At 39.2% G+C, this 17,488-nt stretch overlaps 1 protein-coding gene across 1 annotated transcript in view; it reads right to left on the minus strand.

The window, feature by feature from the left end:
• AMN1 (antagonist of mitotic exit network 1 homolog) overlaps positions 1-17,488 on the minus strand; it is a 122,293-nt gene that overhangs the window by 55,149 nt on the left and 49,656 nt on the right. Inside the window, exon 4 of the mRNA XM_032347719.1 lies at positions 16,123-16,311. Coding sequence (XP_032203610.1) covers positions 16,123-16,160 — 38 coding nt within the window. The 5' untranslated portion in view covers positions 16,161-16,311. The remainder of the gene's footprint in view (positions 1-16,122; positions 16,312-17,488) is intronic.

Below are 17,488 nucleotides of genomic sequence, written 5' to 3' on the forward strand. Positions count from 1 at the left end.
GGCGCCCCAAGACTGTAACTTCTTTATGCTAGTTATTTCCCACAATCATCAGCATAGTGCTTCATATGCCAAATGCGCACTTTAAATACATGCTTACCCCAATATTGAGCAACTCCTAAAAATAAGGAACTGTGGCTATGAAGAGATAAAAGACTTGATTCTGGTCACATTAGTTCAGAGGATCATTTGTATGGATGTATCAGGGAAGCGTCAGAATAAAGACAGGAATTCAGCTAGACTTTAGTCTGTCTTCCTAACTTGCACTCTTAACTACTTCAACTATTTTTCACTGAGAAAGAAAATCCTATTTGGATTAGGCATAAAATTTAAGCCAAGAATGAAAGCAAGATACTTTACTCAGGACTCTACCCAAGCCCAAGGAGAAACAACAGATTTCTCTTATAAAAAGTGACTGTGGGGGCATCTGGGTGGCTTAGATGGTTAAGCATTTGCCTTCTGCTCAGGTCATGATCCTGGGGTCCTGGGATGGAGCCCACATCAGGCTCCCTGCTCAGGGCAGTCTGCTTCCCCTATGTCCTCTGCCTTCCCACCCCCATCCCCGCTTATACTCTCTTGAGCATGCTCTCTCCACCTCAAATAAATAAAGTAAAATCTTAAAAAAAAACAAAAACAAAACACATGACCATGGACTGAGGGCCAGAAACATGAGATATAATGTAAAGGTTACATCTCAGTGATTTCAAAAGCACTCAGCAGGTTAAGATAATTGTTCTCCTCAGCCTTAATTTTTACATAGCAGTATTTTAAATGTAATATTAATGAACTGAAAGGTCTTGGAGAAAAGCAATTGCCATTATTACTGCAAATTCCAGCAAAATATCCCATGTGAAATAATAAAAATAGCTAACACTTGGTGGTGCTTATTACTTTCTAGGGTTAAAATGAAATAACATGGATACACTTGAAAATCCCTCAAGCAGACAAAACCAGTTAAGTCACATAAGTGAAACTTAATCTAGCTTATATCATGAATATGAGAAACTTAACCTAGGTTATTTCTTGTAAATGTCTCTGATAATGATAAATAACACTTAAATCACCTTTTAACCAATCCCCTGCCATCTACAAACTCCCATTTTAAAAAAATAATTCCAGTATACTTAACATACAGTGTTATATTCGTTTTCAGTGTATAATGTAGTGATTCAACAATTCTATACATTACTCAGTGCTCATAAGTGCACTCTTTAATCCCCTTCACTTATTTCACCCATCTCTCCACACTCAACCTGCTGCCCCTCAACATACCATAAGTTCGTTTTCTATATTTTAGAATTTTTTGCTTGCTTTGTTTCTCTCTTTGCTCTTTGCTTATTTGCTTTGTTTCTTAAATTCCACATAAGAGTGAAATTGGGGGACAGGGGTCAAGATGGTAGAGGAATAGCAGGCTGAGATGACATCAGGTAACAAGAGATCAGTTAGATAGTTTATCATACCATTCCAAACACCTACAAATCCAACAGGAGATTGAAGAGAAGAAGAGCAGCAATTCTAGAAATGGGAAATTGACTACTTTCTGAAAGGTAGGACCTGTGGAGAAAGGAATCCAAAGTGAGGGGAAGATAGACTGGAGGGATGGGCCAGCTCCTGGCAAGTGGCAGAACAACAGAACACAAAATCAGAATTTTTACAAGTCTGCTCCACTGAGGGACATCGCTCTAGAGGCTAAGCCAGGGTGAAGCCCACACGGGAACAGAGTGGTCTCAGGTCCCATGGGGTCACAGAAGGATCGGGGGTGTCTGAATGTCACAGAGCTCACAGGTATTAGAGCGGGGAAGCCAGCTACAGAGACAGAGCCAAGGAGTGAGCTTTCAACTCAGTGTTACCTTAAACCGTGATCACAGTAGGGCCACTGCTCTGTGAGCAGGGACCCCGCAAGATGCTAGGCGACCACCCTGGAAGAGCACAGGGATCTCCTGGGTTTGGAGACTCAAGGAGGGGCTGTGTGCCAGAAACAGAGACGCTTGGTCACAGGCTGGGTAAGCTCAAAGGGTGGCTAGAGGCCAGGGATATGGGAGTGATTGAGCATATTCCTCTGAGAGCACACTGAGGAGTGGGGTCCCGAGCTCTAGCCTCTTCTGGGTCGGAGACTGGGAGGCCACCATTCTAATTCCTGTCCTCCAGAACTCTACAGAAAGTGCTCAGGGAATAAAAGTTTCCAAAATCAAAACCGAGTGGATTACTTAGCCCAGCCCTTGGTAAGGGTGGTGCAATTCTGCCTCTGGCAAAGACACCTGAGAAACACTACAACAGGCCCCTCCCACAGAAGATCAGCAATCCAGCCAAGACCAAGTTCACTTACCAAAGAGAACAGCAGAATTCCAGAGGAGGAGAAAGCAAAGCATGGAATTCATGGTTTTCTCCACATGATTCTTTAGTCTGGCAAAGTTAATTTTTTTAATTTTATTTTTTTCTTATACTAATTTTTTAAACTTTTATTCTTTTCTCTTTTAATGTTTTTTAACTAGTTTATCTTAAAAATATCTTTCATAAAAAAATCTTTTTGAACCTTCATTATTATAATCATATTTTATCCTTCATTGTATCTAAAATTTATTTTTTGTATACACATAGGGTTTTTTCTTCCAAAAAAAAAAATTGGGGATAGAACTTCTTCTAATAGAGCAAAATATACCCTAAATCTAGCACAGGGCTTTGTTCTACCTCCAGCCTGAGCAAATTCTCCCCACTTTCTTTTTCTTTATTCTCCCAACCAATTTATCTTATCAACATCTTTTTCAAAAGTTTTTTTAAAAAAATTCTCATCTTTTGAGTCATATTCCATCCCTTCACCATGTTTACCCTTATTTTGTGTGTAGGTATATATAAAGTTTTTCATTCTTTAAAATTTTGATAGGTAGTTCATTCTAAGACACCAAAATACTCCCAAAATTAAATGGGTTACTCTGTTCTATTCACCAGCCTAATACATATACTTTCTTTTCAATATTTTATATTTTTTTCTTTTAAATGTTTTTTTTCTGAACTTCTTTTTACCCCCTTACTTCCCCCCATGATTTGGGATCTCTTCTGATATGGTTAAAGCACATTTTCCTGGGGTCTTTGACACCCTTTTAGTATTTTATTCTCTCCTTCATATATTCTTATCTGGATAAAATGACAAGACAGAAAAATAAACCATTTAAAAAAAAAAAAAAGAGGCAGTACCAAAGACTAGGGACCTAACTCATGCGGACATTGGTAATATGACTGATCTAGAGTTCAGAATGATGATTCTCAAGGTGCTAGCTGGGCTCTAAAAATGCATGGAAGATATTAGAGAAACTCTGTCTGGAGAAATAAAAGCCATTTCTGGAGAAATAAATGAACTAAAATCTAAACAAGCTGAAATCAAAAAAGCTATTAATGAGGTGCAATAAAAAATGGAGACTCTTACTGCTAGGATAAATGAGGCAGAAGACAGAATTAGTAATATAGAAGACCAAATGGCAGAGAATAAAGAAGCTGAGCAAAAGACAGACAAACAACTACTAGACCACAAGGGGAGAATTCAAGAGATAACTGATAGCATAAGACAAAACAACAGAATAATTGGGATTCCAGAAGAAGAAGAAAGAGAGAGGTGAGCAGAAGGTATATTGGAGAGAATTATTGTAGAGAATTTCCCTAATATGGCCAAGCAAACAAACATCAAAATCCAGGAGGCACAGGCAACCCCCCTCAAAATCAATAAGAATAGGTCCATAACCCATCATCTAATAGTAAAACTTACAAGTCTTAGTGACAAAGAGAAAATCCTAAAAGCAGCCTGGGAAAAGAAGTCTGTAACATACAATGGTAAAAATATTAGATTGGTAGCACACTTATCCACAGAGACCCGGCAGGCCAGAAAGAACTGGCATGATATATTCAGAGCACTAAATGAGAAAAACATGCAGCCAAAAATACTATATCCAGCTAGGCTACCATTAAAGATAGAAGGAGAGATAAAAAGCTTCCAGGACAAACAAAAACTAAAAGAATTTGTAAACACCAAATGAGCTTTATAGGAAATATTGAAAGGAGTCCTCTAAGCAAAGAGAGAGCCTGAAATTAGTAGACCAGAAAGGAAGAGAGACAATATACAGTAATAGACACCTTAAAGGCAATACAATGGCACTAAATTCACATCTCTCAATAGTTAACCTGATTGTAAATGGGCTAAATGCCCCAATCAAAAGACACAGGGTATCAGAATGGATAAAAAAACAAAACCCATTAATATGCTGTCTTTAAGAAACTCATTTCAGACAAAAAGACATCTCCATATTTAAAGTGAGCATATGGAAAACAATTTACCATGCTAATGGACACCCAAAGAAAGCTTGGATTGCAATCCTTATATCAGACAAATTAGATTTTAAGCCAAAGGCTATAATAAGAGATAAGGAGGACATTATATCATACTCAGAGGGTCTGTCCAACAAGAAGATCTAACAATTTTAAATACCTATGCCCCCAACATGGGAACAGCCAACTATATAAACCAATTAATAACAAAATCAAAGAAACACATCAACAATAATACAATAATAGTAGGGGACTTTAACACTCCCCTCACTGAAATGGACAGATCATCCAAGCAAAAGATCAACAAGGAAATGAGGGCCTTAAATTACACACTGCACCAGATAAACACACAGATATACTCAGAACATTCCATCCCAAAGCAACAGAATACACATTCTTCTCAAGTGCACATGGAACATTCTCCAGAATAGATCATATCCTGGGTCACAAAGCAGGTCTCAACCAGTACCAAAAGATTGGGATCATTTCCTGCATATTTTCAGACCACAATGGCTCTGAAGCTAGAACTCAATCACAAGAGGAAATTTGGAAAGAACAGAAATACATGGAGACTATACAGCATCCTTCTAAAGAATGAATGGGGTCAACCAGGAAATCAAGGAAGAATTTAAAAAATTCATGGATGCAAATGATAATAAAAACACAACTGTTCAAAATCTGTGGGACACAGCAAAGGCAGTCCTGAGAGAAAAATATATAGCAATACAAGCCTTTCTCAAGAAACAAGAAAGGTCTCAAATACACAACCTAACCCTACACCTAAAGGAGCTGGAGAAAGAACAACCAAGAAAGCCTAAACCCAGCAGAAGAGATATAATAAAGATCAGAGCAGAAATCAATGAAACAGAAACAAAAAACAAACAAACAAACAAATCACCGAAACTAGGAGGTGGTTCATTGAAAGAATTAATAAGATTGATAAACCCCTGGCCAGACTTATCAAAAAGAAAAAAGACCCAAATAAATAAAATCATGAATGAAAGAGGAGAGATCACAACCAACATCAAGGAAATACAAACAATTATAAGAACATATTATGAGCAACTCAATGCCAGTATTTGACAATCTGGAAGAAATGGATGCATCCCTAGAGACATATAAACTACCACAACTGAACCAGGAAGAAATAGAAAACCTGAACAGACCCATAACCAGTAAGGAGATTGAAGCAGTCATCAAAAATCTCCCAACAAACAAGGGCCCAGGGCCAGACAGCTTGCCAGGGGAATTTTACCAAACATTTAAAGAAGAACTAATTCCTGTTCTCCGGAAACAGAGAAAATGAAAATTCCATTTTGGAATTTCCAAACTTCCAAATGGAAGTCCCAAAAAATAGAAATGGAAGGAAAACTTCCAAACTCATTTTATGAGGCCAGCATTACCTTGAGAACTATAGACCAATATCCTTGATGACACAGATGTGAAAATTCTCACTAAAATACTAGCCAGTAGGATTCAACAGTACATTAAAAGGATTATTCACCACGACCAAGTGGGATTTATTCCAGGGCTGCAAGGTTGGTTCAACATCCGCAAATCAATCAATGTGATACAACACATTAATGAAAGAAAGAACAAGAACCATATGATACTCTCAATAGATGCTGAAAAAGCATTAAACAAAGTACAGCACCCCTTTCCTGATCAAAACTCTTCAAAGTGTAGGGATAAGAGGGCACATACCTCAATATCATCAAAGCCATCTATGAAAAACCCACTGTGAATATCATTCTCAATGGAGAAAAACTGAGAGCTTTTCCGCTAAGGTCAGGAACACTGCAGGGATGTCCATTATCACCACTGCTATTCAACATACTACTAGAAGTCCTAGCCTCAGGAATCAGACAACAAAAAGAAACTAAAGGCAACCATATCGGCAAAGAAGAAGTCAAACTATCATACTTCGTAGATGATATGATACTTTAGGTGGAAAACCCAAAAGACTCCACTCCAAATCTGCTAGAACTTGTACAGGAATTCAGCAAAGTGTCACGATATAAAATCAATGAACGGAAATCAGTTGCATTTCTTTACACCAACAACAAGACAGAAGAAAGAGAAATTAAGGAGTCCATCCCATTTACAATTGCACCCAAAACTATAAGATACCTAGGAATAAACCTAACCAAAGAGGCAAAGAATCTATACTCAGAAAACTATAAAGTACTCATGAAAGAAACTGAGGAAGACACAAATAAATGGAAAAATGTTCCATGCCATGGATAGGAAGAACAAATATTGTGAAAATGTCTATGCTACCTAAAGAAGTCTACACATTTAAAGCAATCCCTATCAAAAACCCACCCATTTTTTCAGAGAAATGGAACAAATAATCCTAAAATTTATATGGAACCTGAAAAGACCTCGAGTAGCCAAAGGACTATTGAAAAAGAAAGCCAAGGTTGGTGGCATCACAATTCCAGACTTCAAACTCTATTACGAAGCTGTCATCATCAAGAAAGTATGGTACTGGCCCAAAAACAGACACATAGATCAATGGAACAGAATAGAGATCCCAGAAATAGACCCTCAACTCTATGGTCAACTAACCTTTGACAAAGCAGGAAAGATTATCCAATAGAAAAAAGACAGCCTCTTCAATGGGAAATGGTGTTGGGAAAATTGGACAGCCACTTGCAGAAAAATGAAACTGGACCATTTCCTTATACCACACACAAAAATAGACTCAAAACAGTTGAAGGACCTCAATGTGAGAAAGGAATCCATCAAAATCCTTGAGGAGAACACAGGCAGCAACCTTTTCGACATCAGCTGCAGCAACATCTTCCTAGGAACATCGCCAAAGGCAAGGGAAGCAAGGGCAAAAATGAACTATTGGGAATTCATCAAGATCAAAAGGTTCTGTACAGCAAAGGAAATGGTTAACAAAACCAAAAGACTGTTGCTGCCCCTTGGAACAATTTGTTACTTAAACTGTAACCCCTGGAGGATTTTACCAGTTGCCAAGCACATTTAGATATGGCCTTAAGAAATACATATACTGACAACAGGTCTTTGGGGAGAAGGACAATGTACGACCATGAAGCTGGGCTGCTGGGGATGCCTGGCTCGCTCAGGGCAGAAGGCCACCCCTTCACCGAAGCTGGGCAGGCGGGAACGCCCGGCCTGCCCAGGGCAGAACGCCGCCTGCTTCAGGGAAGCCGAGCACCCGGGAACGCCCGGTCAGCTCAGGGTGGAACGAAAACCGCCTGCTTCCCTTTTTCATTGTCACTCCCTTCTCTTCTCAGAAGTGCTCATTGTTAGTTAGATGAGTCCTTTGAATGTGCTTGGTTAACTATAAACCTTACCCTCCTCCTTGCTTGCCTGCAAGACGTGACTAATGTCTTCAATCCTTCTGTTGGCTATTGTTTCCTATCTAATAAAAGTGAGACAGTGGCGTTGGCAGCAGTCCTTTTCGACTGTTGTCCCCTGCTCCCAGTCTTTTGCGGCTGACTTGTTTGTGCCTAATTCTTCTCTCGTCGCAGACTGGAAGTGGCAAAAGACAACTGGCAGAATGGAAGAAGATATTTGCAAACGACATATCAGATAAAGGTCTATTACCCAAAATCTATAAAGAACTTATCAAACTCAACACCCAAAGAATAATTAATCCAATCAAGAAATGGGCAGAGGACACAGAACAGACATTTCTACAAAGAAGACATCCAGATGGCCAACAAACACATGAAAATTGCTCCATATCACTCAGTATCATGGAAATACAAATCAAAACCACAATGAGATACCACTGCACACCAGTCAGAACGGCTAAAATTAACAAGTCAGGAAATGACAGATGCTGGCAAGGATGCAGAGAAAGGGGAGTCCTCCTACACTGTTGGTGGGTATGCAAGCTGGTGCAACCACTCTGGAGAACAGCACAGAGGTTCCTCATAAAGTTGAAAATAGAGCTACCCTATGACCCAGCAATTGCACTACTGGGTATTTGCCCTAAAGTTACAAATGTGGTGATCCGAAGGTGCAAGTGCACCTGAATGTTTATAGCAGCAATGTCCACAATAGCCAAACTATGGAAAGAACCTAGATGTCCATCAACAGATGAATGGATAAAGAAGAGGTGAGATATATATATATATATATACACATATATATATAACAATGGAATACTATGCAGCCATCAACATAAATGAAATCTTGCCATTTACATCAACTTGGATGGAACTAGAGGGTATTATGCCTAGCGAAATAGGTTGATCAGAGAAAGATAATTATCATATGATCTCCCTGATATGAGGAAGCTGAGAGGCAATATGGGGGCTTGGGGGGGTAGGAAAAGAATAAATGAAATAAGATGGGACTGGGGGGGAGACAAACCATAAGAGACTCTTAATCTCACAAAACAAACTGAAGGTTGCCGTGGGGAGGGGTGTAGGGAGAGGGTGGTAGGGTTATTGACACTGGGGAAGGTATGTGCTATGGTGAGTGCTGTGAAGCATGTAAATCTGGTGATTCTCAGACCTGTACCCCTTATAACCCCATATAATCCATTATATGTTAATTTAAAAAAGAAAGGGTGAAATCATATGATATTTTTCTTTCTCTTATTTTACTTAGCATTATATTCTCTAGCTCCATCCATGCTGTTTCAAATGACAATATTTCATTCTTTTTATGGCTGAATAATATTTCAATGTGTGCATGCATGTGTGCACAAGCATGTATTGCATGTGTTTCATGTCTTCATTCATTCATCTATCAATGGACCCTTGGGTGGTTTCCATAATTTGGCTATTGAAAATAATGCTGCAATCAACAGAGGGGTACACAAACCTGTACCCCTGAAACAAATAATACATTATATGTTAATTTTAAGAAAGGAAAAAAAAAAAAACATGGGGTATATATATCTTTTTGAATTAGTGTTTTTGTATTCCTTGGGTAAATACCCAGTAGTGAAATTATTGGATCATACAGTAATCCTATTTTTAACTTTCTGAGGAATCTTCATACTGTGTAAATTCCTCTTGTAAATAACCAGTCATTGTAAAGATTAAACAACTTCCTCATTCTCACCTTGTAAGCCATCCTGTAATTACATCCCTCTGAGATTCTAACCACTTCTAGTTTGAAGTCTCCCAGTTTGCTGACAAGGTATTTCTCGCTCAGTAAAATATTCCTATCAAGTAAAACTCTGAATTTTATTTTAATAGTTTCTGGTGTCAGAAGTGGGATCCAAAGATGATCCCAACTCAGTCCCAAGGCCAGTGAGTAACCAGGATCCAACAGCCATGAAGCCCATTGCACACTGCTTTCTTACCAAACATGGAATTCCAGGGTAAGTCTTTCTCAGATTCAAACTCAATTCCCTTTGCATTGACCTTTCTGGTTTTACTGAGTAACCTTTATTGAAGCTTTTCAGTAAGTCACGCTATTCTGTTCAAAAGAGGGTGAAATATGTGATCTCCTCTGTTTTGGAACAGCCACTGAAAAACAGTACCCCCGGTAATTAAGAATTCCTAAGGAATCAAAGGCAAAGATGGGTTCCAACTGGTCCAAAACCCAGACTAAGATCTTACACCTTTTTGAAAAAAATGAGTGAAGTTTACAAAGTATAAGTGGAACTGTATTGACCATTATGGGAAAATCCTTAACTTACATAAAATAGCCCACCTTAGGAAAACCTTTTAAAAAAGAGGATAAAAAATTTCTTAAAGACAATAAATGCATTCATTTGTTGGTATGCCAAAGTGTCTATAAGACAAATTGACTCCAGGGGCACCTGGGTGGCTCAGTGGGTTAAAGCCTCTGCCTTCGGCTCAGGTCATGATCCCAGGGTCCTGGGATCGAGCCCCACATCAGGCTCTCTGCTCAGCAGGGGGCCTGCTTCCCCCTCTCTCTCTGCCTGTTTCTCTGCCTACTCTCTGTCAAATAAATAAATAAAATCTTTTAAAAAAAAAAAAAAGACAAATTGACTCCAAAAATAGCTCCCTAGAGAATTCTTGCAGCACACAAATAAAAAACTTGTGGTAAAAAGCTTAAATCATCTGAGTAGATAAACTTCTATTATTCTATCTGCCAGAAACACAATCTGGGTCCAGCTGTTCTTTTGAGTTTTGTATTACTATACTTGACACACAGTTAAAATTTTGAAATGAAAGCTATAAAATCTATTTACAACTGCCTATGTATTAATGTATATGTGTCTATGAATGTATATCATGTATATGTGATTTTGAAAAAGAGCTCTATTTAATTTGCTTGAAGAAAAATAAGTACTTACATAAGTTAAGCATTCTCAAAACTCTCAGAAATATAGAAACTAACCCAAATGCTTTTCAAGTTCATAAGATCTGGGATAATCTTCAATGAATAAAAGCTTTGCAAATAGTTTAAATGTGTTGATTTAATTAAAACAGGCATGTCTTCAGAGTAATCAACATTAAATATAATGCAAAAATACAATCTTTCCTACCTGGGTTTATTAGTCAAATAAGCTGATGCTAATCTCCATTACAAAATGTGTAAGCAAGAAAAACTTAAGATGTTAGGTATTTAATAGTTAATCCAAACAGAAGTTTTCCAAAACTGAGTTGAATAATACACTAACAAAAAACAACAGTTTACTTTTCTCTCTGTTAAAAGGACAGAGTTTCTTGGATTGTTAGTCTGTTTTTAGTAAGAGATTTTGAAAGGTTTTCTTTACCTTTTGTGTATTTTGTCTAGGAAACAAAGATTCTATGTCTCATGAAAATAATTTCCTGTGTTTCACTTAGTCTTTATCAGGTTTTTGATTGCTTAGGAAAACAATCTTTTCAACATTAAAAAGAGCTAAGGCTTTTTTTTTTTTTTTAAACAACTATGTACTTTCTATATTTGCTTCTGAAATCTTTTTGTTGCTTTGGTTGAATAGATAACTAAGTGTTTTTTCACAATGACCTTTGATCCTATTTAATCAAGTGGTGTTTTGTTTTGTTTTCAGAGGAAAAAAGAGAGGAGAAGGGAGAGAGGGAGAGAGAGAATGTTAAGCAGGCTCCATGCCCAGCACAGAGCCGGATATGGGGCTCTATTGCACGACCCTGAGATTCTGACCTGAGCCAAAATCAAGAGTCAGAGGTTTGACTGACTGCGCCACTCAGGCACCCTAATCAAGTGACTAAAACCTTTTGACAGTTTTTACAAAATTCCCAAAATCAAATTCTAAACGAAGTCTTTTAGACTTCGAACTAACTTTGGGATATTCCCAAAGCTCCTTGCTTTGGGAAGATCTCAGGTTTTTTTCCTCTTCTTATAAAAACTGAGACGAGGCATTGAACTATATAAATTTTTCAAGTGTTATATTGCATGGGAAACATTATCAAGTAAAGGGGATTCTTAATCTTCTTAGATTATATTTGTATGGATATGTTATTAATATAAGTGTTCCAGAAATTGCATAGAACTCCTAGGAATCTGATATGCCCTGATATAATGTTATCAGTTATTTTTAAATGTTGTATACCACAGGAGTAGCCAAGCTTACCTGTCAACCACATCTTTTTTTTTTTTTTAATAGTGAACTCTTTAACAAGGCTATCTTTTAAGTCTTTTGTCATTCACAGACAGTTATTGTTTTATACTGAATTCTTCCATGAAAACATTTATAGTCAACTACAGGCCAAAATATTTTGTTTTCAAGGAGATTCATGGAAAATACACTGACAAGTACTCTAGATTACAAGTTTCTGATAACTTCAAGATCATACCACTTAACTAGGTAAGAATTTCTAGCATGCTATGGAGAAACTGATTCACAAAACTATTAACCCAAGAGTAAGAAAACAAGAATTCAGACTAAATCAACTAATGGAGGAGATTATAATTTTTATGACATTGTTTGCAACATTTATGGTTCTTTACTGTTTTACTCTCCAAATTTAAAGAACCCCTTTTCTCCTTTCAACCCATTATATAACTTATAACAATTTGGTACACTTTTATAAACAAAAATTAAACATTTATTTTTTTTCTCCCTACCTGATTTCTTCAGAACTCAAAACAAAACAAAACAACAACAAAAACCCCTTATTGAGTAGACTTATTTTCATGGCAGTGTAGGTATTTGCATAAATTCAATGAGAATTTATTCTCTTTGTAACAGGATATAATTGGACAAGCCCTTGGCTTGGCTTCTTGGCCAGAAGAGGTGTTTAAACATCTTATCTGAGATTTCTTACCACCAGTTTTTAAGAAGCTGAGGTTTGATTTGTGAAACCAGTAAAACCCTTTGGATTACCAAAGCTTGGACTGGAATATCATACTTGAAACTGTGCATAAAATCACTATTCTGCTGTACTTACATAAATAATAAGGTGAATTTAATGAGACTAGATTTATTTTGCAATTTTATTGTGATTATCTTTATTAAAATGAAGAAACTATAGAGATAAAAATTGTGTTTCAGTAGAAAACTATAGTATACCTATTATCAGATTCTAGTCCTGTTCATGACCTTTGAGGTTTTGTTATCTGTCTGTAAACTGGACTGGTCCTGAATTCTTCTAGTTTCCTCCAACATCTGGCTACAACTTTCCAATCTAACATTTCCAATTTTTTCTCACCATTCTGATTTGAAATAAAACTAAAATTGTCCTTTAACTCAAGCCCTTCAACCTAAAGCCAGACAACTTGGTATAAACTTCAGAGATATCACCACAACAGATCATGTACAGACAAGCTTCATGCTTATTTCTATACAGCCCATTCAGAGAGTTCACCAGAACACCCAATGACATCATCAGAGTCATTCAAACTGCTAATCAGGAAAATCAAACAGATTGAAACTGCCATCCTCACTCCATTATCTAAAAATGTCTTGAGCTCAAATCTAGAAATTTTCTCGACTGGCTGCTCTCCAGACTCAGAAACTGAATTTGTAGTTTGCTCCAATGATTAATTTTTATCCTTGTTTTATTTCCACAGAAATACCTGATTGCTCACACTGTAAAGAGGCCCATCTTAGATGGAAGTCACCTATAACACTCCCGAAATAAGACATCCTCATGTTTATCCTAAGTAATCATGATTCAAAAGTGTAAGGCACTAAACAATATTAAAAAACTTATTTTCCACCAGGTCTAAGAAGCTTTCTGTGATGGATTCCAAATGAAGACATGAGAACTTAGAGAGTTAGTTTATTGAAAAAGACAACAACAAAAGACTGCTTTTAAATTACCAAAGAGAGGAGCGCCTGGGTGGCTCAGTGTGTTAAAGCCTCTGCCTTCCACTCAGGTCATGATCTCAGGGTCCTGGGATAGAGCCCAGCATCAGGCTCTGCTCAGCAGGGAGCCTGCTTCCCCATCTCTCTCTCTCTCTTTCTCTCTCTGCCTGCCTCTCTGCCTACTTGTGATCTCTGTCTGTCATAAATAAATAAAATCTTTTTAAAAAATTATAAATTTCCAAAGAGAAATCATCTCTTCTGCAAAATCCCTACAATCACAGCAAAAATCTATAAACTCTCTAGCCAGAGTTATATTAGACAACTACACACCCTTAGACACCCTAACTAGTTAACAAAGAGATGCATATGCTCTAACTGGTTTAAAAAAAAAAAATTCCATGTTAATAAATTAGAAACTATGACTCCCAATTTAAAAGATCCTAAAGATCAAATGTCGGTCTTTCATCAAATAGGTGATACTTCTTCCACCGATTTATTTAGTTGGTTAAATCCTGGCTCCTGGGAATCTCTGCTCCCAGGAATTCTTCACGCTTATCTATTACTTCCCTCATAGTTATCGTATTAACCTTGCTAGTTGTAGGAGTGCTAACAAAACTGACTCCATCTTTGGCCACCATTTTGTTTATGCTTATGCAATGATCTCCCACCGGGCTACATGTTCCAGGCCTCTTGGATGTTAATGTATGCCCTGACCAAAATACTACCCTCAAGTGGCACACAGAAGGCACACTTTAGGTAAGGAGGAGAGATGACTGGTGCACAAAAGACACCACTTTAGATAACCCGGTTTGACTGCACCTCAAGCCCCTTTCTTTTTTTTTTTTTTTTTTTTTTATTTCCAGCATAACAGTATTCATTATTTTTGCACCACACCCCGTGCTCCATGCAATCCGTGCCCTCTATAATACCCACCACCTGGTACCCCAACCTCCCACCCCCCGTCCCTTCAAAACCCTCAGATTGTTTTTCAGAGTCCATAGTCTCTCATGGTTCACCTCCCCTTCCAATTTCCCCCAACTCCCTTCTCCACTCTAAGTCCCCATGTCCTCCATGCTATTTGTTATGCTCCACAAATAAGTGAAACCATATGATAATTGACTCTCTCTGCTTGACTTATTTCACTCAGCATAATCTCTTCCAGTCCCGTCCATGTTCTCAAGCCCCTTTCTTATAAAAGCTGTAGCTTAAGGTTTGGACGGGGTGGAGAACAGCTGCATAGCACCTGGACCCAATGGCTCCCTTGTCAGTAGGTCACAATGAATAAAAGTCTATGTAAACAGTCTGAAGAGGCTTGTTTCATTTTTTGCCTTCCAAGTGCCTACTAGGTCTAGAGGATACTTTACTGCAACTCCCCCAACTTCTCACACTAGTGCGCTGTCTCCTTTCAAGAGTTTTAAATGCCTTTCAGCAGCCACTCACACACCAAATGATATCCATCACGATTACACAACTCAAAGAACTCAATAATCCCACTGCCCATGCCTAAAATGACGATGCAACTGTTTGGAATGGCAACTACATGACCATACAACCCAATTACTACATCAACAGTGGTAGCGGGGGTAATAGTATATTGGCTCACACTTTCAGCTCGCTGACGTAACGACCAAAAGAGGGTAATTTTTTAGATAAAATAAAATGGAGACCACCCTTGAAAATCCCCCAAGCAGAGCAAACCAGTTAGATCACATAAATGAAACATAATCTGGTTTATCTCATGAACATAAGTGAAACTTAACAAGTTATTTCTTATAAATCCCTCTGATAATCATTAAAAAAAAAAAACTTAAATCATCTCCCTAAAATAATGTAAGATAATCACTTTTAACCAATCCCTCGCTGTTCTTTAAATTGTGGTACCAATCGTTGTAATAACCAATCACTGTAAAGGTTAAACACACCTAGTCATTCCCCGTTTATAGGCCAGTTTGCAAAGACACGCCTCTGAGATTCTCGTTTCTCCCTCACTAAAATATTTATTACCAAGTAAAGCTCCTTGAAATTTGACACCAGGCATCCTTCTAAGGACTTTACATTTGTAAATTTTATTCCTCACTACAACTCTAGGAGATAGGTACTGGTGTTACACTAATTTGACAGGTCAAGAACTCAGGCACGGAGGTTATGTTCCTCTCCATCGTCACACAGCTGCTGAATGGGACTGGAAGCTGAACCCTGTAACCGCCATCAAGCGATCGAGGAGCCGTGCGCCCTCGAAGAATCAGTACCTATCCCGGTTACAGGAACGGTGGAACTTTGCTGAAGGCTTCTGAGAGCCACATCTAGTATTTTGTTTTGATCTACCGAGGCTTTCAGCTCCCGTCAGAAACAGGCCACGGCCAGGAATTGCCTGGGCATCGAGGTGTCAAGGCTGACTGAGATTTCGGACACCAATCTGGGGGCGCCCAGGGCGGACAGAGGGGCAAACCTGCCTAGCAGCCCACTTGGCACAACTGTCGTCTACCAGGAGACAATAAATCAGGTACTCAGAAACAGAAACACCAGCAGGACCTCTTCAGAGGTCCGGAGGTGGGAAGGGGGCGGGGAGGGAGAGCGAGCACAGGGCTCCGCTGGGGCGGGGCGAAGGGGAGGCGGGGACCGGGTGGACTCACAGATCCAGAAGCTGACTGACCCGCCGCGAGCTAGGCATCGCGGCCGCCCAAGAGAGCCTCTTCCGTGGTCCCAGGGCCGCCCAAACGTAGCCAGAGACCGTCCGTCAACTCCTGCCCCCCGCGCGACGCGTAGGCCCTCGTGACGTCACACGGCTTCTTCCGGTGACCGGGACGCTGCCACGCTCGGGACTACAGAGGGAAAGAAGAGAAGGGAGGTGATAAAATGTAGAGTAGCCCTAAACTCGGTGAGGCACGACGGGAGTTGTAGTTTTTCCACCTCGCGGACTCCGTTTACAGGCGGTTTCCCTGGAGTTCAAGCCCCGCGCGCAGCTTAACCCGGCACACCTCCAGCGGCGATCTGCATAGAAGCCCTGCTTTTCCAGTAGGGTTGTACTGAAAGACCCTAGAGGACCCGCACCCAAGGACGCACTCACAGACCACTGGATGCAATAAGCAAGAGGATTTTATTCGGGCATGCTCGGACTCCCAGGGACACTTGACCACGAAATCCGCGAGGGATGGGTCAGTGTCTGAGAGCCCCGATCTGTTTTGGGAGTGGCTTAATATAGAATTTTACAGTCCATTACATCAGAGCCCTCACTTTTCTAGCCAGTAATTTCAAAGCATTACAGCAAGGCCTACACACAGGTAGCCAATCCTTTAAAACCAACCATACATTCTGGCCAGTCACCGTTCAGGTAGTGTACAGTAGAGGTTACGTGTTGAATTGCACGTTTCTAACCTTTATCTGTATACGTGCTGAACCACACGTCTCCAGCTAGCGTACGTGCTGAACCGCAAGTCTCCGGCCTCGGTACGGGAGACAACCCTTATCAATTTTACTTAGTAGTAGGGGAAATTCTTAACAGGGGAAGGGTATAACTTTATTTGATTACACAGCGAGCGAGGGATTAAGCAATTTTTCACTTCTTAACAAAGCATTAGAAGCATTATTATACAGAAGCCAGAAACAGCTGGGTTAAACACAGATTTTTGCTATTCGTTATCCTGTTATGCTGCTTGCTGACTCCCTTATCTATGGTCAGCTGGCCACAGTTTCTTAGCATAAGCTGGTTATAAAAAGAATGTTAAAACTTATAGGCTATACTATAGTTCTGACCTGGGGTCCTTCAGAGACTCCCTTGGAAGTGGACTCTGTTAACGTGAAACGGAGCGTTTTAGAGCAACCAGGAGTGACCGCTGTTTACCCAGCATTTTCTCTGAAGCACGTACCTCAGTACGTGCTCTCAATTAACTACGTTCATTTAATTCTGTGAAGTCGGGATTATTTAGCCTTATTTTATAGATGAGGATACTACATGCCAGCAAAAAAGCTCAGTAAGAATTTCATCATGGTGGAGGGGCA

The sequence above is a fragment of the Mustela erminea genome, chromosome 6 (assembly GCF_009829155.1).
Source record: "Mustela erminea isolate mMusErm1 chromosome 6, mMusErm1.Pri, whole genome shotgun sequence".
Lineage (NCBI taxonomy): Eukaryota > Metazoa > Chordata > Mammalia > Carnivora > Mustelidae > Mustela > Mustela erminea.